Genomic DNA, 21,016 nt, shown 5'->3' on the forward strand with positions numbered 1-21,016 from the left:
ACAAAAAACAAAATGTATTTCCACAGGGCTGCAACTTAAGCCTCACCCTCTTCAACATATATATAAACAAAATGGCGAGGGCACTAGAACAATCTGCAGCACCCGGCCTCACCCTACTAGAATCTGTAGTCAAATGTCTATTGTTTGTTGATGATCTGGTGCTCCTATCACCAACCAAGGAGACCTGGGCCCTGACAGTAAATCTCAGTAATACAAAAATAATGGTGTTCCAAAAAAGGTCCAGTTGCCAGGACCACAAATACAAATTCCACATTGACACTGTTGCCCTAGAGCACACAAAAAACAAAACATACCTCGGCCTAAACATCGGCCTAAACATCAGCGCCACAGGTAACTTCCACAAAACTTTGAATAATCTGAGACATCAAATTCAACATACCCATTAGGATCTGGCTAAAAATACTTGAATCAGTTATAGAACCCATTGCCCTTTATGGTTGTGAGGTCTGGGGTCCGCTCACCAATCAAGAATTCACAAAATGGGACAAACACCAGATTGAGACTCTGCATGCAGAATTCTGCAAACATATCCCCTGTGTACAACGTAAAACACCAAATAATGCATGCAAAGCAGAATTAGGCCGATACCCGTTAATGATCAAAATCCAGAAAAGAGCAGTTCAATTCTACAACCACCTAAAAGGAAGCAATTCCCAAACCTTCTATAACAAAGCCATCACCTACAGAGAGATGAACCTGGAGAAGAGTACCGTAAGCAAGCTGGTCCTGGAGCTCTGTCACAAACACAAACAGACCCCACAGAGCCCCAGGACAGCAACACAATTAGACCCAACCAAATCATAAGCATACACAAATATACTTATTTCCAATGTGTCAAGTAATTAACAAAAAACAGAGCAAACTACAGTAGAATGCTATCTGGCCATAAACAGAGAGTACACAGTGGCATAATACCTGACCACTGTGACTGACCCAAACTTAAGGAAAGCTTTGACTATGTACAGACTCAGTGAGCATAACCTTGCTATTGAGAAAGGTCTCAGTATGCAGACCTGGCTCTCAAGAGAAGGTGGGAATTGAGATGCACTTCCTAACCTCCTGCCAAATGTTTGACCATATTAGAAGCACATATTTCCCTCAGATTGCACAGATCCACAAATAATTAAAAAACAAACCACATTTTGATAAACTCATATCTACTGGGTGAAATACCAGTGTGCCATCACAGCAGCAAGATTTGTGACCTGTTGTCACAAGATAAGGGCAACAAGTGAAGAACATTGTAAATACAACCCATAATCTTTTTATATATTTTCCCTTTGTACTTGAACTATTAGCACATCGTTACAACACTGTATATAGACATAATGTGACATTTGAAATGTCTTTATTCTTTTGGAACCTTTGTGAGTGTAATATTTACTGTTTATTTGTATTGTTTATTTAACTTTTGTTTTATCTACTTCACTTGCGTTGGCAATGTTAACATATGTTTCCCATGCCAATAACGCCCTTAAATTGAAATGTTTGTGTTGTTGAGAGAAGTATTGTACTGTACTGAATAGTCATGTTCTGGAGACAGACAGACAGACAGACAGACAGACAGACAGACAGACAGACAGACAGACAGACAGACAGACAGACAGACAGACAGACAGACAGACAGACAGACAGACAGACAGACAGACAGACAGACAGACAGGATAGAGATTTTCATTTAATCACACATGTCACAGAAATACAGTATTTGCAGTACACAGACGTGTTCTAGAGAAAATAAAGAAGCCCAAAATAGACACTTCTCCCTGCTTCCACAGACTTGGCATCAGCACACAGAGAAGTTCGACAGTCAAGCTATTTACCACAATAAACATATGTTCATTAGAGGGTGAAGACCAAAATAACTCCACACCAACAAAAACATTCTTAGGGCAAAAGATAGCCTACATTTCACAGGCAATACAGCGTCTGGAGAATGTTGTCTTGGTTGTTTCACACAAATACAGACAGACAACAGAAATGTTGGGAATTAATTGGTCGTTTTACCCAAGCAGCGGGTCTCCTGTCCGCTCCACAGTCCAGAGGAGAGGCATTCTCTCACAGTCGAGCCCACCAGCATGAACCCTGCGTCGCACATGAAGATGGCAGTCGCCCCAAAGGTCATCTGCGTACCAATCTTCTTCCCATTGGGCGGGCCAGGGAGGTCCCCGCAGGAAATGACTGTGGCACAGACAATAACAAAGGCATCATCAGCTAGCTGACAGACCAATGGCATTAAACAGCTGAGACATATCAGCCAGCTGACAGACCAATGGCATTAACAAACACCTGGGAGATATCAGCCAGCTGACAGATCAATGGCATTAACAAACACCTGGGAGATATCAGCCAGCTGACAGACCAATGGTATTAACAAACACCTGGGAGATATCAGCCAGCTGACAGACCAATGGCATTAACAAACACCTGGGAGATATCAGCCAGCTGACAGACCAATGGCATTAACAAACACCTGGGAGATATCAGCCAGCTGACAGACCAATGGTATTAACAAACACCTGGGAGATATCAGCCAGCTGACAGACCAATGGTATTAACAAACACCTGGGAGATATCAGCCAGCTGACAGATCAATGGCATTAACAAACACCTGGGAGATATCAGCCAGCTGACAGACCAATGGCATTAACAAACACCTGGGAGATATCAGCCAGCTGACAGACCAATGGCATTAAACACCTGGGAGATATCAGCCAGCTGACAGACCAATGGCATTAACAAACATCTGGGAGATATCAGCCAGCTGACAGACCAATGGCATTAAACACCTGGGAGATATCAGCCAGCTGACAGACCAATGGCATTAAACACCTGGGAGATATCAGCCAGCTGACAGACCAATGGCATTAACAAACACCTGGGAGATATCAGCCAGCTGACAGACCAATGGCATTAACAAACACCTGGGAGATATCAGCCAGCTGACAGACCAATGGCATTAACAAACACCTGGGAGATATCAGCCAGCTGACAGATCAATGGTATTAACAAACACCTGGGAGATATCAGCCAGCTGACAGATCAATGGTATTAACAAACACCTGGGAGATATCAGCCAGCTGACAGATCAATGGTATTAACAAACACCTGGGAGATATCAGCCAGCTGACAGACCAATGGCATTAACAAACACCTGGGAGATATCAGCCAGCTGACAGACCAATGGCATTAACAAACACCTGGGAGATATCAGCCAGCCAGACCTGACTGGGAGATATCAATGACAGACCAATGGCATTAACAAACACCTGGGAGATATCAGCCAGCTGACAGATCAATGGTATTAACAAACACCTGGGAGATATCAGCCAGCTGACAGATCAATGGTATTAACAAACACCTGGGAGATATCAGCCAGCTGACAGATCAATGGTATTAACAAACACCTGGGAGATATCAGCCAGGGAGATCAATATTAACAAACACCAGATATCCAGCTGACAGACCAATGGCATTAACAAACACCTGGGAGATATCAGCCAGCTGACAGACCAATGGCATTAACAAACACCTGGGAGATATCAGCCAGCTGACAGACCAATGGCATTAAACACCTGGGAGATATCAGCCAGCTGACAGACCAATGTTATTAACAAACACCTGATAAATATTGCAGGAGAATTTCCAGTGCTTTGGTGATTTTCCAGCATCTATACTGTTTTCCCAGAAGTAGTGTAACAGAATCAATATGGGGCTAATTATTAGACATGTGTAAGCAGAATGAAGGCTGAATCCATGTGAATGTACAAAGCTGGATCAACATGGAGTTAACCATTAGACATGTAAAAATAGAACGAGACTTGACTGGTCTGGGCCATATCTGAGCAGAATCCATGTGGATGTGGCAAGCTAGACCAACACAGACTTGACTGGTCTGGGCCATATCTGATCTTGTGAAAGCTACTGGACATGCACATGGGTTAATCATACATAGACAATATCGGCCTGAACTTGTGAATACCTTTGGACATGCACATGGGTTAATCAGTTATAGGCACCATCAGACATACACCTGCAGTAGGAGTGTGCATGTCTGTTTATTTTTTGTGTCATTGCAATGTCACGGCACCAATAGAATCTATGACCTAATGTCTGAGCCAATAAAAGAATGGAAACTAAGCAAGGCAACAAGATAAGGGTGGCCAGGGCTAAAGGGTATTAATAATTAACATAAAGTGGAGTGACTATGTTATGTAAGGGTAAAACTGTATAAAAGCAGAGTACTGAGACTGGAAAGTTCAGTTGGTCCATGGGCCTGCTCGGCTTTGTTACTTTTGTGATAAAGTCTATTTGAATTCACAAGCTCCGAAGGGGAGTCATTTTATTTTTGGGGGGATCCTCAAGATGGGAGGAAGTGAGGGGAGAGAGGAGGAGTGGAGAGGAAGGGAGGAGTGGAGAGGAAGGGAGGAGTGGAGAGAAGAGGAGGAGGGGAAGGTAAAGGGAGGTTAGAGGTGTTTATTTTTTAAACCAGAAGAATCAATGTGGTCTATTCATTATTCCCACCAACATCCACACTCCAGTCATACCTGATACTCCTACATCCACACTACAGGCATACCTGCTACTCCTACATCCACACTCCAGGCATACAGTACCTGCTACTACTACATCCACTCTCCAGGCATACATGCTACTCCTACAACCACACTCCAGGCATACCTGCTACTCCTACATCCACACTCCAGTCATACCTGCTACTCCTACATCCACACTCCAGGCATACCTGCTACTCCTACATCCACACTCCAGGCATACCTGCTACTCCTACATCCACACTCCAGGCATACCTACTACTCATGAAAAATGCCCGTCAAAATGATAATCATTACATAAACATACACTACGGCTAAGGCACACTGTAACAGTCTAAAACACAACCTAAAAACAATATGCTTCTGACATGGAAATGGTGTAAAAAGTCCCAGATTGGAAAAAATTAAATGGCCACCCTATACTCACTCTGGCAGTGAGGCCTTTCGTTCCTCCAACTCCATATGCCATTGGCCGTACACTGGATGTGGGCGGGGCCTAGGCGGTAGTAGCCCGGGTCACAGCTGAAGATGATCTTGGTCCTGTACTCATAGTGGGAGCCATTCACGATCCTCCACCTCCCGTGCTCCAGAGAGAAGGAGCCGATGCTTGGACACACCACCACTGTTACACAGAAACACATACACACGCACACACACACGCACCCGCACACACAAGAATAGTTAACACATAAATAAAAGCAAAAAACATTTGAGTATTTTAGCAGATTTAAAGTCAGAAGATATTAAGATATTTCATCTGAAAATCTGTTCTCACACAGCACTATATTATTGAGGTGAAGAGGATGGAATATTAAAAGGTTTTCTTCTCTCTGTAATCTGTTGACCTCCATTTACGCTGCTTTGTGAGGCAGCCAGGCACGTTTAACAGGCATTTTAATGGGCAATAACAAAATACTGACTACTCCATTCATAAATAAGTGAGGGATTGCCTTCGAGGGGGGAACTGATTTTAAGAGGGATGTAATTGCCCTCCTGAGGAGCTGTGAGGTGAAAGCCCACGCACACACACACACACACGCGCACGCACACGCACGCACGCACAGACACACACAGACACACACACACACACACACACACACACACACACACACACACACGCGCGCGCACGCACACGCACGCACGCACAGACACACACACGCACAGACACACACACACACACACACACACACACACACACACACACACGCACGCACGCACACGCACACACACACACACACACACACACACACACACACACACACACACACGCACGCACACGCGCACGCACGCGCACGCACGCACGCACACACACACACACACACACACACACACACACACACACACACACACACACACACGCACACTCTTCCCCTGCTTCACCAGTCTCCGCTGCTGAACTTGCCACCTAGCCTAACGGTACCTGCCTGGGCATCGGGCACGCACACCCTCACCATGCTTCACCAGTCTCCGCTGCTGGACTTGCCACCTAGCCTAACGGTACCTGCCTGGGCATCGGGCACGCACACCCTCACCATGCTTCACCAGTCTCCGCTGCTGAACTTGCCACCTAGCCTAACGGTACCTGCCTGGGCATCGGGCACGCACACCCTCACCATGCTTCACCAGTCTCCGCTGCTGGACTTGCCACCTAGCCTAACGGTACCTGCCTGGGCATCGGGCACGCACACCCTCACCATGCTTCACCAGTCTCCGCTGCTGGACTTGCCACCTAGCCTAACGGTACCTGCCTGGGCATCGGGCACGCACACCCTCACCATGCTTCACCAGTCTCCGCTGCTGGACTTGCCACCTAGCCTAACGGTACCTGCCTGGGCATCGGGCACGCACACCCTCACCATGCTTCACCAGTCTCCGCTGCTGGACTTGCCACCTAGCCTAACGGTACCTGCCTGGGCATCGGGCACGCACACCCTCACCATGCTTCACCAGTCTCCGCTGCTGGACTTGCCACCTAGCCTAACGGTACCTGCCTGGGCATCGGGCACGCACACCCTCACCATGCTTCACCAGTCTCCGCTGCTGAACTTGCCACCTAGCCTAACGGTACCTGCCTGGGCAACGGGCACGCACACCCTCACCATGCTCCCCCACTAGCCTCCCACCTGAGCAACGGGGGATCTTGTTGTGGTTGCTCCAGGTGCCATCCGGCTGGCAGACGGCGCTGGTCAGCTCTTTGGAGGACAGGCGGTAGCCGTCATTGCAGAAGTAGGTCACGCGCGTGCCCACCGAGTAGTCCACCGTCAGCACTCCTCCGTTCACCGGCGCCTTGGGCACCCCGCAGGACACCGCTGCCGGGGTGGGGGGGGGACAGGGGAGAAGGAGGGGAGAGAAGGAGAGGAAGAGAGCATCCTTATATTTCCTCTCTGTTTCTTTCTATCCAATCAGTTTGGAATAAGACGTAGGCTGCCTCTCAAATAGTAGCCTATTCCTTGGCCTTTATAGTGCACTATTCTTAAACCAAGGCAATAGGGCGTTGGTCAAAAGTAGTATACAGGGAACATGGTGCTATTTGGAATGCACCCGAAGGTTACCATCTGTCACGATGCATAATATGCACACAATGGATAATTGTCTTAACATTGCAAAAATCTTACATACAATAGCAATTACTAAATACAATTGCTATATTTTGATATACAGTAGATCCATTATCAGACATTTGCACTTCTTGTCAGTGTAAAAACATTGTCATTTAGACCACATGGTGTCCATATGAGGACATATCAAGATGAAAAAAGTCCTGCTGAGATTTTCCTAATATGAACATCGTAACACCCTCATTATCTAATTTCCTGGACCAGTGCTCTTAGATGATGGTGAACAATCACTCCCGGTTGTCTCATTTTAGGGTGAAGTACTCTGACATACTTCTGAAGTTTATGTAGTCATATTATGTGTGTCACTGCACGTTAGTGTCACTCCAGCCTGTGGCGCCTGACAGTAAGGTGGCATGCATCAAATCATATTAAATCACTGAGTGGCGCTTCAGAAAGCTGGGTTTTCCTGTTAAAATCCGGCTTGTAACAGGTAAAAAGCTTCTGAAAATAGCTTTTCCAGAATGAGAGTTGAGACTGACGTGAGTAAACTTCAGTTGGTGACGATTTTAAAGACATTGATGGAGAAATGTATTGCTATTTTGGCTCTTTTCATGAGTTAAATTTGCTTGACATTTCATGTAGAAAAAGCTAAGTCGGGGTAGATAAATGTTAGTAATTATTATAGAAATTGAAATCCATGTGATACACTCAGTACATACAACAGGATTCCTAGAAAATTGTAATATAGTAACATGTAGAATCTAGGATCAGGTCTCTCCTGTCCATCTAATCTTATTCATTATGATCTTAAAAGGCAAAACTAGCACTCCTAGTCTGAGACGCTTTGTCAATATTGGCCAAGATCTCACCTTGGCAGGCAGGTACGGTGGAGTCCCAGTCAAAGTATCCGTAGGGGTTCCTCCTGCACACGGCCGTACTGTTCCCTATGAGGCGGTAGCCCCGGTCACAGGCCCAGCGGACTAGGCTGTTGAGGTGACCACCCGTCTGGCTACTGATGGACCCCTGCAGAGGCGAGTCTGGGGTGCTGCAGTACAGGGCTGGAGGGGGGGGGGGAGAGAGAGAGAGAGACAGAGAGAGAGAGGGAGGGAGGGAGGCAGAGAGAGAGAGAGAGAGAGAGAGAGAGAGAGCGAGAGCGAGGGAGAGAGAGAGGGGGAGAGAGAGAGAGAGCGAGGGGAGAGAGAGAGGGGGAGAGAGAGAGAGAGCGAGGGGGAGAGAGAGAGTGAGAGAGAGCGAGAGAGAGAGGAGAGAGAGAGCGAGAGCGAGGGGAGAGAGAGAGAGGGGAGAGAGAGAGAGAGAGCGAGGGGGAGAGAGAGAGTGAGAGAGAGAGAGAGAGAGAGAGAGAGAGCGAGAGCGAGGGAGAGAGAGAGGGGGAGAGAGAGAGAGAGTGAGGGGGAGAGAGAGAGGGCGAGAAAGAGAGAGAGCGAGGGGGAGAGAGAGAGTGAGAGAGAGAGAGAGAGAGAGAGAGAGAGCGAGAGCGAGGGAGAGAGAGGGGGGAGAGAGAGAGAGAGCGAGGGGGAGAGAGAGAGGGAGAGAGAGAGCGAGAGAGGGGGGGGGGGGAGCAGGGGAGGGAGGCAGAAAGAGGGAGACAAACAATAACACACACAAACACACAAACACACACAGGTCAAGTCACTAGTACAGTACCCTGGTGGTTATAACCAGAGCTGTATTACTGTAATACCTACAGCTATAAGGCTCTGACTATAACTAGCTTCTAACTTCTACTGTTACTCATGAGTAACAACACATATAATCTTCATATTATTTCAACTAAATGTGGGTGAATGTTTTTACTTGATATATAGCCTACTAGTGAGGCTACATAGGCATTCATTTGTAAATGTTTTATATACTGTAATTTCCCCACACATATGCAGTATACGTACAGTATGTACAATATATATACATACCATTACATCAATATCACTCTTTCTGGCATTAACACGTTTAAACACTTCTCACAGTTCAGTTCAGTGTAGTTATGTAAAAGCATGCTGTGCAGCTTCTTCCTGCGTTGACACTTGGCCCTGAGCCCTGCACGAACAGGAAGATGGGGACGGGGACTGTGTCACACCAAATCAGTGGGCAGGCGTGAGACACACACACCACACTCAGCATACACGTACATACAGTAATTACAAAGTCAGCACAACACAGGGTTAATTCTAGGTGTGTTGGTGTCCTATGTCCTGGAAGAAAAAAGAGGAGAGTTCCCCCCCGTGAGAAAAAGCCTCCTGACCCCCATTTTACGCTCAATGTTGTTTTTGTTAAAAAAAACATGTTTTATCTTTCTGCTTTACATACTGTTTTGATCTATCCTGGGTACCAGTCCATTTGTGCCATCATGCCACTCCTGCTCTTGCATGAAAAGGATGGCACAAACAGACTGGTATCCAGGCTAGTACTAACCTAGCAACTAGGAAAGAATGGCTAACTTGAAAAACATTAAGAGTTCACCAGCTAACATGTGATATCTCGTCTCCATTTAATCCCCATCTAAATGCACTATAAAGTGCTCTGAGTCATTCTGATTTCCTTCAACTGAGCAGTTTGAATAACAAGGCCAAGCATGTACCTCAACTTGTCACTTTCATAACTACAGTAGAAGGGCAAAGTCAACCCACATCCGGGAGTGTCAATTCTAGTTCACACAGCAAGTTCTGACTTATAGGTATATGCCTTATTCATTCAGATCCATATTTAAACTACAGTTAAAAAGCACTGGTCTGATTGTGTGTGAACAATGGTAAGGGGAAGCACATAAAAATATAGGTGCAGTGAAATGAGTTGTTTTACAGGGCAGCCATAGTAGTACGGCACCCCTGGAGCAAATTAGGGCTACGTACCTTGCTAATGGGCACAGACAGATTTTTCACCTTGTCGGCTCAGGTATTTGGCCCCACACTCTAACTGCTAGGCTACGTGCCTAGTATGTAGTATGGAAATGTAAACATATTGAATGCAGAGCAGAAAGCAACTCTGTCATATTATCTCACTGAGGAAAATTATAGAAGAGGCAAAGAATGTCGACAGAGAGAGGGAGAGAGGAAGAGATATAAAGAGGGAGAGAGAGAGGGAGAGGGAGAGAGAGAGAGAGAGAGAGAGAGAGAGGGAGGGAGAGAGAGATAGAGAAAGAGGGAGCGAGAGAGAGAGAGAGAGAAAGAGGTAGAGAGGAAGAGAGACAGAGAGAAAGAGAAAGAGAAAGGAAAAGAGAGAGAGAGAGGAAAAGACAGAGAGCGAGCGAGGGAGATAAAGAAAGAATTGGGCTCTGAGACAGAGAGTTATGGAGAGGATGCAGAATAGAAAGACTGAGATTTTGTCAGGAAGATGAAGAGGAAAAGGGAGAGGAAGAGTGAGAGAGGAAGAGTGAGAGAGAGGAGAGCGAAGAGAGATGCTAAACTCTAGCTTGAGCGTCACAACACTTCAAAGCAGATTTACTACAAATATCTTGCATACTTAAACAAGCGAGGAAGTTATCCCCCAGCAAATCTCCTGACGCACATACTGAGTGCCAAATTACTAGTTCCCTCAGCTGCATGACTCCATGTTATGAGATACCAGCAATCTCTGAGGCAGGGAGTCATTTGCACAATGTCAGTTATTATTTGGAAAAGTATCAGAAATGTAACTGGGTTATACACAGCAGAACAAACACGACGAGGCAGCTCAAGAACAACATCTTATAATGTGAAAGCAAAATTAAAGACAGAGTGTTAGGCTAAACTATTTGTTGATGCATCGCTAACATCAAAAATCAATAACGATTGAGATTTTTTGTCTGTTTCTCTGGAAAAAATAGAGATTGTGTTTCTGTAGAAAATCAGCGACTAGGTATCTTCCTGAAGAGATGAATATACTTAGATAATGGAAGTGGAGATGAAAAGGGATGTTGCTATGGCTACTCAATCACAAAAACCTCCATTAGAATTATTGGTACGGCCTTGCAGCCAAGTCCTTACTCTGGGAATATTTGGACTTCCCTAGCCTTAGTCTTGTTGTTCCTCACAAGCTACGTTCCTAATACTGCAATCTAATCCTTATACTGCAGACTAGCCCAAATACTGCAGTGTAGTTCTAATACTGCAGTCTTGTCCTAATACTGCAGTCTTGTCCTAATACTGCAGTCTTGTCCTAATACTGCAGTCCTGTCCTAATACTGCAGTCTATTTCTAATACTGCAGTCTATTTCTAATACTGTAGTCTTGTCCTAATACTGCAATCTTGTCCTAATACTGCAGTCTTGTCCTAATACTGCAGTCCTGTCCTAATACTGCAGTCTATTTCTAATACTGCAGTTTTAGCCTAATACTGCAGTCTTATCCTAATACTGCAGTCTTGTCCTAATCCTGCAATCTATTTATAATACTGCAGTCTTGTCCTAATACTGCAGTCTTGTCCTAATACTGCAGTCCTGTCCTAATACTGCAGTCCTGTCCTAATACTGCAGTCTATTTCTAATACTGCAGTCTTGTCCGAATACAGCAGTCTTGTCCTAATACTGCAGTCCTGTCCTAATACTGCAGTCCTGTCCTAATACTGCAGTCTTAGCCTAATATTGCAGTCTTAGCCTAATACTGCAGTCGTGTCCTAATACTGCAGTCTTGTCCTAATACTGCAGTCCTGTCCTAATACTGCAGTCTATTTCTAATACTGCAGTCTAGTCCTAATACTGCAGTCTTGTCCTAATACTGCAGTCCTGTCCTAAAACTGCAGTCTTAGCCTAATACTGCAGTCTTAGCCTAATACTGCAGTCTTGTCCTAATACTGCAGTCTAGTCCTAATACTGCAGTCTTGTCCTAATACTGCAGTCCTGTCCTAATACTGCAGTCTATTTCTAATACTTCAGTCTTAGCCTAATACTGCCGTCTTGTCCTAATCCTGCAGTCTTGTCCTAATCCTGCAGTCTAGTCCTTATACTGCATTCTTAGCCTAATACTGCAGTCTAGTACTAATACAGCAGTCTAGCCCTAATACTGCAGTCTAGTCCTAATACTGCAGTCTTGTCCTAATACTGCAGCCTAGCCCTAATACCGCAGCATAGTCCTAATACTGCAGTCTAGCTCTTATACTGCAGTCAAGCCCTAATACTGCAGTCTAGTACTAATACAACAGTCTAGTCCTAATACTGCAGTCTAGCCCTAATACTGCAGTCTTGTCCTAATACTGCAGTCTAGTCCTAATACTGCAGACTAGTCCTAATACTGCAGACTAGTCCTAATACTGCAGAGTAGTCCTAATACTGCAGACTAGTCCTAATACTGCAGACTAGTCCTAATACTGCAGACTAGTCCTAATTCTGCAGTCTAGTCCTAATAGTGCATGCTAGCCCTAATTCTGCAGTCTAGTCCCATTACTGCAGTCTATTCCTAATACTGCAGTCTTGTCCTAATACTGCAGTCTTGTCCTAAAACTGCAGTCCTGTCCTAATACTGCATTCCTGTCCTAATTCTGCAGTCTAGTCCCATTACTGCAGTCTATTCCTAATATTGCAGTGTATTCCTAATACTGCAGTCTAGTCCTAATACTGCTTTGTGCTGTCTTACTACTACTCCTTTAGCTTTTCACATGGTGTTATCGCCGTCGGCATCACAGTCTGGGGAGACCATAGGTGTCTTTTGCCTTGGGGGTCTTAGCGATGCGTCTGTTGTCACATTTGGAAAAAGCTGTGTAGCCTGAGACAAAGCTATGTCTTACTCAGGACTATTAGGGACAGACTGGCTGTCAGCTCTGACCAACACTTGACCTGTTCAGGCCCTGTCTGTCCCTGGCCCGCCTGCCTGCTCAGCAAAGAGTAACCCAGCTCTGTGGTTGTTTAGGGTCCCCAGGCCCTGACTGACATCTCCACTGACATCTGTAGTAGCACCAAGACATGAGGAAGCAGAACTAGGCCCATGGTTTTAGCCAGTCAGAGAATGAGTGCATAGCTTAGAGCAAAATCTATTTACTGTGCTCTGAACCTCAACAATGCGCTAACCTCCATGACAGTGTATGTAAATGCATCAATACTGTAAATTGTTAATTCTTCAATACCTCAAGGAAAGACAGACAAATATTGAGTACAACCACAATATTCCACATGCAAGTTTTTAGTATCTACTATCTACTTTGTAATAATTCTCCCACTCTCACATGCAAGCAAGCACGCACAAACTCCGCAATCCTCACTCTCAAAAGACATAAACGTGCAAGTGAATAAGAGTGATTTAAATGGATACATACTTTGATACTCACCAACATAGCGGATACGGAAGCCCTTCTTGTTGGTGCCGTGGTCGGAGGACCAGCGCAGTGTGAGTTGGTGGCCGGTGGTAGTGATGTTGAAGGGCGCGGGGACGTCACCGCTGAAGGTGGCCAGAGTCTGACTGTTAGTACTGGGACCTAGAGAGAGAGAGAGAGAGAGAGAGAGAAAGAGAGAGAGAGAGAGAGAGAGAGAAAGAGAGTTGTTGCATTCATTCAAAGGGAGGTCATACAAAGTTCTGTAGGACTTGCATTTAATACTGACACTTCCAGCCATTTCATTCCCAAATTCTCCAAACTCAATTCACTAAAGATTACATTTACAATGCCACTGCAGCCCAAGTAGACAGTTTGAACACAACACAACTCTGAGCAAAAGCAGAACAGGTTAAAAAAAACATCACAGTGTGCAATGCTAGCCTGGTCCCAGATCTGTTTGTGCTGTAATGAGTTGGCAAGACAGCAGAAACAGTTATGGGACCAGGCTAGTGTAATGCTACAGTAGCTACCATCAAAGACTTCTAGGATGTCGAACTCCCTCTCGGTCTGGAAGGACTCGAAGTACAATGTGATGTTGTAGCCCTTCTCTACATTGATAGTCCAGATACACATCTGCAGGTTTGGGTAGCTTTCAGGGTAGCCTGGACTCAGGATTACTCCAGTAGAGTCAAACCTTACATCGTGGGCCGGGCATTGCACTGGGTGGGCACATAACAGCAGACAAAATGTATGTTAGAGGTGGATTCTGTATCCTTCGATACATGTCATTTATTCAGTGGTCACCCAAGAGACAGTACTCACTAAACTAAGTAAACACATTCGGCCAAGAAGCAAAACAATAAGAGGAGTGGTTACATTATGCCGAGAAAAGAACCACCCCTTACTTTATGGGTTCTCCTTATTTATTACACAGACAATATACACTGCTCAAAAAAATAAAGGGAACACTAAAATAACACATCCTAGATCTGAATGAATGAAATATTCTTATTAAATACTTTTTTCTTTACGTAGTTGAATGTGCTGACAACAAAAGCACGCAAAAATGATCAATGGAAATCAAATATATCAACCCATGGAGGTCTGGATTTGGAGTCACACTCAAAATTAAGTGAAAAACCACACTACAGGCTGATCCAACTTTGATGTAATGTCCTTAAAACAAGTCAAAATGAGGCTCAGTAGTGTGTGTGGTCTCCATGTGCCTGTATAACCTCCCTACAACGCCTGGGCATGCTCCTGATGAGGTGGCGGATGGTCTCCTGAGGGATCTCCTCCCCGCACTCGCCCTGAGGTGCGTGTCACCAGCCCGGTACCACCAGTGCCGGCACCACGCACCAGGCCTCTAGTGCGCCTCCAGGGTCCAGTACGCCCTGTTCCTGCTCCTCGCACTCGCCCTGAGGTGCGTGTCACCAGCCCAGGACCACCAATGCCGGCACCACGCACCAGGCCTCTAGTGCGCCTCCAGGGTCCAGTACGCCCTGTTCCTCCTCCCCGCACTCGCCCTGAGGTGCGTGTCATCAGCCCGGTACCACCAATGCCGGCACCACGCACCAGGCCTACAGTGCGCCTCGGCAGTCCAGTACGCCCTGTTCCTGCTCCTCGCACTCGCCCTGAGGTGCGTGTCACCAGCCCAGGACCACCAATGCCGGCACCACGCACCAGGCCTCTAGTGCGCCTCCAGGGTCCAGTACGCCCTGTTCCTCCTCCCCGCACTCGCCCTGAGGTGCGTGTCATCAGCCCGGTACCACCAATGCCGGCACCACGCACCAGGCCTACAGTGCGCCTCGGCAGTCCAGAGTGTCCGGCGATAGTACCCAGTTCGGAGCGTCCGGCGACAGTACCCAGTCCGGATCGTCCGGCGACAGTACCCAGTCCGGATCGTCCGGCGACAGTACCCAGTCCGGATCGTCCGGCGACAGTACCCAGTCCGGATCGTCCGGCGACAGTACCCAGTCCGGAGCGTCCTGCGACAGTACCCAGTCCGGATCGTCCGGCGACAGTACCCAGTCCGGATCGTCCGGCGACAGTACCCAGTCCGGATCGTCCGGCGACAGTACCCAGTCCGGAGCGTCCGGCGACAGTACCCAGTCCGGAGCGTCCGGCGACAGTACCCAGTCCGGAGCGTCCGGCGACGGGCCACAGTCCGGAACCTCCAACGACGGGCCACAGTCCGGAGCCTCCAACGACGGTCCCCAGTCCGGGGTCTCCAGCGACGGTCCTCAGCCCGGGGTCTCCAGCGACGGTCCCCAGCCCGGGGTCTCCAGCGACGGTCCCCAGCCCGGGGTCTCCATACAACGGTCCGGGGTCCAGAAAATCCGGCGATGGTCCACACAGCGAGGGTCCCCAGTCCGGGGCCTACGGCGAGGATCCATGGGTCAGTGCTATAAGAGCCTACGGCGAGGATCCATGGGTCAGTGCTACAAGAGCGGAAGGGTGGCGGCGTCCAGAACCAGAGCTGCCACTGAGGGTAGATGTCCACCCGGACCCTCCCCTAGAAGTTCAGGTTTATGGTCGGGAGTCCGCACCTTGGGGGGGGGATCCTATTTAGGTTGCCATTTACCATTTTGGTTTTGTGGGTTATTGTCTATGTGTAGTTGCATGTCACCATTTGTTGTATTAGCTTCACGGTCGTTTATTATTTTGTTTAATGTTCTTTCTTTATTAAAAGAGGAATGTATTCACATCATGCTGCGCCTTGGTCTCCTCGTTATGACAAACGTGACAGCAGCCTTTGCCTTGATGACAGCTTTGCACACTCTAGGCATTCTCTCAACCAGCTTCTTGAGGTAGTCACCTGGAATGCATTTCAACTAACAGGTGCCTTGTTAAAAGTCAATTTTTTTAAATTTCTTTCCTTCTTAATGCTTTTGAGCCAATCAGTTGTGCTGTGACAAGGTAGGGGTGGTAAACAGAAAATTGCCCTATTTGGTAAAATACCAAGTCCAACTTATGGCAAGAACAGCTCAAATAAGCAAAGAGAAACGACAGTCCATCATTACTTTAAGACATGAAGGTCAGTCAATGCAGAATATTTCAAGAACGTTGAAAGTTTCTTCAAGTGCAGTTGCAAAAACCATTAAGCGCTATGATGAAACTGGCTTTCATGAGGGCTGCCACAGGAAAGAAAGACCCAGAGTTACCTCTGCTGCAGAGGATACGTTCATTAGAGTTAACTGCACCTCAGATTGCAACCCAAATAAATGCTTCACAGAGTTCAAGTAAAAGACACATCTCAACATCAACTGTTCAGAGGAGACTGTGTGAATAAGGCCTGAATTTCTGCAAAGAAACCACTACTAAAGGGCACCAACAAGAAACACGAGCAATGGAAATTATTTTTATTTAACCTTTATTTAACTAGGCAAGTCAGTTAAGATGACATTCTTATATGCAATGATGGCCTACGGGGAACAGTGGCTTAACTGCCTTGTTCAGGGGCAGAACAACAGATTTTTACCTTGTCAGCTCAGGATTTGATCCAGCAACCTTTTGGTTACTGGCCACCGCTCTAACCACTAGGATACCTGCCGCCCTAGAGATCTGTCCTTTGGTTTGATGAGTCAAAATTTGAGATTTTGGTTCCAACCGCCGTGTCTTTGTGAGGTGCAGAGTAGGTGAACGGATGATCTCTGGATGTGTGGTTCCCACCGTGAAGCATGGAGGAGGAGGTGTGATGGTGTGGGTTGCTTTGCTGGTGACACTGTCAGTGATTTATTTAGAATTCAAGGTACACTTGTAGCATGTAGCTTGGCTACAACAGCATTCTGCAGCGATACGCCATCCCATCTGGTTTGCGCTTAGTGGGACTATCATTTGTTTTTCAACAGGACAATGACCCAACACACCTCCAGGCTGTGTAAGGGCTATTTGACCAAGAAAGAGAGTGATGGAGTGCTGCATCAGATGACCTGGCCTCCACAATCACCCAAACTCAGTGAATGAAAAGCAGCCAACAAGTGCTCAGCATATGTGGGAATTGTTGGAGAAGCATTCCAGGTGAAGCTGGTTAAGAGAATACCAAGAGTGTGCAAAGCTGTCATCAAGGCAAAGGGTGGCTACTTTGAATAATCTAAAATCTAAAATATATTTTGATTTGTTTAACACTTTTTTGGTTACTACATGATTCCATATGTGTTATTTCACAGTTTTGATGTGAAAAACTCTTCCATGAGTAGGTGTGTCCAGACTTTTGACTGGTACTGTAAATTAATTTCAAAGTTATGTGAAAACTTTCAGCTCTACTTTCAGCTCTACACGCCTGGGAGTTGGTTTTGATCGAGTTCCAGTTCCGGTTGCAAAATACTGTGACTGCCTTCCAAATGGTACCCTATTCCCTACATAGTGCACTATTTTTGACAAGAGCCCTAGTCTAAAGTAATGTACTATGTAGGCAATAGAGTGCCATTTGGGACGCAAGCTGTGAATGATGCCATGATGCATCGAGTTTCCAGGTTTAACATATTTTTCAGGTAGATTATCAGGACAAATCCTGACAAAGTGAGTCCCACCAATGGGATCGAGGAGAGAAATATGGCACCATGAAAGATTAATGACAACAGCTGTTTAGGCCACTAAACACAGCGAAAGGGACGACACAGAAACAGAACTGGAAGAGAAGACAGAAAACACGAGGGGCTGTGACAGAGCTGGGCAAAACGCATCACAGCAGCACAACATCAAATGACTAAACCCTTTTAATTACAGCTGCCACACACACACGCAAGAGTGCACACACACATGCACAAACACACACTCGCAGGCTTACACTTGTGCACACTTATGCGCATGAAGGAACGCACACACGCATGCACGCGCTCACACACACACACCTTGACATGTGGGAGGAATCCCGTCCATCTGAAGTCTCTCTCCCAGCCTGCATGTCAGGATCTCACTCCCCACCAGGGTGAAGCCAGGATGGCAGCGGTACCGGAGGATGTCACCTGTGAGGAGGAGTTAAGGAGGAGGAGGAAGAGGAGAGATACCAAAAGAGAGGGAATGTTGAGAGGAGAGAGAGAGAGAGAGAGAGAGAAGGGTTGAATGGAGCAGAAAGTGAAAAAGACAAGTTAGCTTGTGTCTGAAAGAGAGAGAGAGACAAAGAAAGAGAGAGTGTGTAGCCTACTGTACAATCTTCAGAAAAATAACCTATAGGAGAACCCTTTTTGGTTTCAGGTAGAACCCATTTGGTTCCATGTAGAACTCTTTTGAGTTCCATAGAACACAAAAGAGTTCTACCGGGAACGAAAAAGGGTTCTACCTGGAATCAAAAAGGGTTCTCCTATGGGGACAACCAAAGAACCATTTTGGAAACCTTTTTTCTTAGAATGTAGATGCACTCAGATGAAGCAGTTGTTTAATTAAGAAGGACAGCAGATGCCTGAGACGGATGGGGTGACATTCCCAAACATCCAAGGTTGAACACTGTTGATGAGTGAGTTCTAGCCTGGGTAGGACACTTCAAGACGTTATAATTAAGCAATAAGGCACGAGGGGGTGTGTTATATGGCCAATATATCACAGCTAAGGGCTGTTCTTAACACAACGCAATGCGGAGTGCCTGGATACAGCCAACAGCTGTGGTGTATATATACCACAAATTCCTGAGGTGTCTTATTACTATTATAAACTAGTTACACACGTAATTAGAACAGTAAAAAGTTATATTTTGTCATACCTGTGGTATACGGCTTTCAGACAATCAGCATTCAGGGGGCGAACCACCCAGTATATAATGCAAAATAAACCATGGTCCCTGAAGTATGAGTATTGCAGTAGTACTAGTGTTAGTGCAACCAAGAATAAATGGTGTTGAAAATCCAAAGTTATGCTCTTCATCATCTTCATCACCATCATCTACTGTAACATTCTAGTCTTTTAGAAGCCATCTGATATCTTTAAAAAGCAGCAGAGGGCCATGTCACAGATGATGATGGATGATAGTGGTTTTAGTATTCTGTACAGGGCTGCTACAGTACACACAACCACTCGCACAGACACAAACACACATACGCACAGTCTTTGGGCCTTGTTACCGGGCAAGGTGAATCCATCTCAGCCACTGTGATCGCCACTTTCATACCCACCAATCACAGATCTAGTTGCTAACTCACCATTAATACCACGGCAAAGCAGAAATAACCCTGTGTGTCTAGCAGGGTGTGTGTGTGCGCATGCGTGAATGCATGTGTGTGTCCTAGCTAGGTGTCTGTGAGTCTGAGTGTGTGTGTCTGTGTGTGTGTGTGCGTGCGTGTGTGAGTCCATCCATGGTATTAGTGGGGGTCACACATACAGGAGGAGGCCAGCCCTCTCTTCTCTAAGCCATGATCGATACTCTCTGCGAACATTGTACATCAGCGTGTTTACTGTAGCAGAATTGAGACTGACATGGGGGATGTTGTGAAACACAGGGACATGGTACTGGTGTAAAGGGTTTCAGTTTCCTAGTTCCTATACTCACAAAGCATCTCAGAAATAAGTGGCTGATCCCCGTCCATATAATCTTCATTCATTATGAGCTAAAAAAGCTCAACTGATCCTCGATTAGGGGCTCCATTCAATCTGCATCGCTGAAGTTCAACATAACAACGTGATTGAAATATAAAGGCAATGTTTCTGCGTTAAACGCTGCATACGTCAGGTAAATCTTTAAGTAAAAATGTTGATCACACTCTTCAGCATTACAGATTGAATCGAACCCGAGCACCCTGAGACACTTTATGAATACATGCCCAGGAGTATTCTTGACCATGTGATCTGACCAGGAAAAACTACAGGTCACAGTTATAACCAACAACACCAGAGTTTTTCCTGATTAGGTCAGGTGGTTAGAAAAACCTCCTCGTCCGAAGTATGGGGCGGCAGGGTAGCAAGTTCAAACCCCCGAGCTGACAAGGTACAAATCGGTCGTTCTGCCCCTGAACAGGCAGTTAACCCACTGTTCCTAGGCCGTCATTGAAAATAAAAATGTGTTCTTAACTGACTTTATTTTTTAAAGGTAAAAAAAATAAAATAAAATAAAATAAAAAATGAAGAGTGGTGTGGAGGCCCAATCTCTCCCAAACGATCCATTAGAAAAATTGAGAATATTCTGGGATTGAACTAAAGGTGGACGCCTTACCTATTTCAAGCTCCCCGTCCTCCATGAGTATATCAGCGTTAGCGGCCTCAGGGGGCGCCTGGCAGATCCTCAGCTGGTACGCTAGAATAGGAAGAAGGAGGAAGAAGCAGGAAGCAGGAGGAGGAAGATGGAAGAAGGAGGAGGAAGAAGGAAGAAGAAAGAGGAAGAAAGAGGAAGAAGAAGCAGGAGGAAGAAGGAAGAAGAAAAGGAAGAAGAAGCAGGAAGAAGGAGGTAGAAGAAGGAAGGAGGAAGAAGGAGGAAGAAGCAGGAAGAAGGAGGAGGAAGATGAAGGAGGAGGAAGAAGGAAGAAGAAAGAGGAAGAAAGAGGAAGAAGAAGCAGGAGGAAGAAGGAAGAAGAAAGAGGAAGAAATAGGAAGAAGAAGCAGGAGGAAGAAGGAAGAAGAAAGAGGAAGAAGAAGCAGGAGGAAGAAGAAAGAAGAAAAAGGAAGAAGAAGCAGGAAGAATGAGGTAGAAGAAGGAAGGAGGAAGAAGGAGGAAGAAGCAGG

At 46.1% G+C, this 21,016-nt stretch overlaps 1 protein-coding gene across 1 annotated transcript in view; it reads right to left on the bottom strand.

Moving 5' to 3' along the window:
- LOC115131349 (CUB and sushi domain-containing protein 3) overlaps positions 1–21,016 on the bottom strand; it is a 317,735-nt gene that overhangs the window by 95,641 nt on the left and 201,078 nt on the right. Inside the window, 8 exon segments of the mRNA XM_065021039.1 lie at positions 2,029–2,202; positions 5,002–5,196; positions 6,698–6,883; positions 8,002–8,190; positions 13,385–13,531; positions 13,900–14,088; positions 18,223–18,336; positions 20,511–20,591. Of these exon segments, the coding sequence (XP_064877111.1) occupies positions 2,029–2,202; positions 5,002–5,196; positions 6,698–6,883; positions 8,002–8,190; positions 13,385–13,531; positions 13,900–14,088; positions 18,223–18,336; positions 20,511–20,591 (1,275 nt within the window).

The sequence above is a fragment of the Oncorhynchus nerka genome, linkage group LG7 (assembly GCF_034236695.1).
Source record: "Oncorhynchus nerka isolate Pitt River linkage group LG7, Oner_Uvic_2.0, whole genome shotgun sequence".
Taxonomy (NCBI): Eukaryota; Metazoa; Chordata; class Actinopteri; order Salmoniformes; family Salmonidae; genus Oncorhynchus; species Oncorhynchus nerka.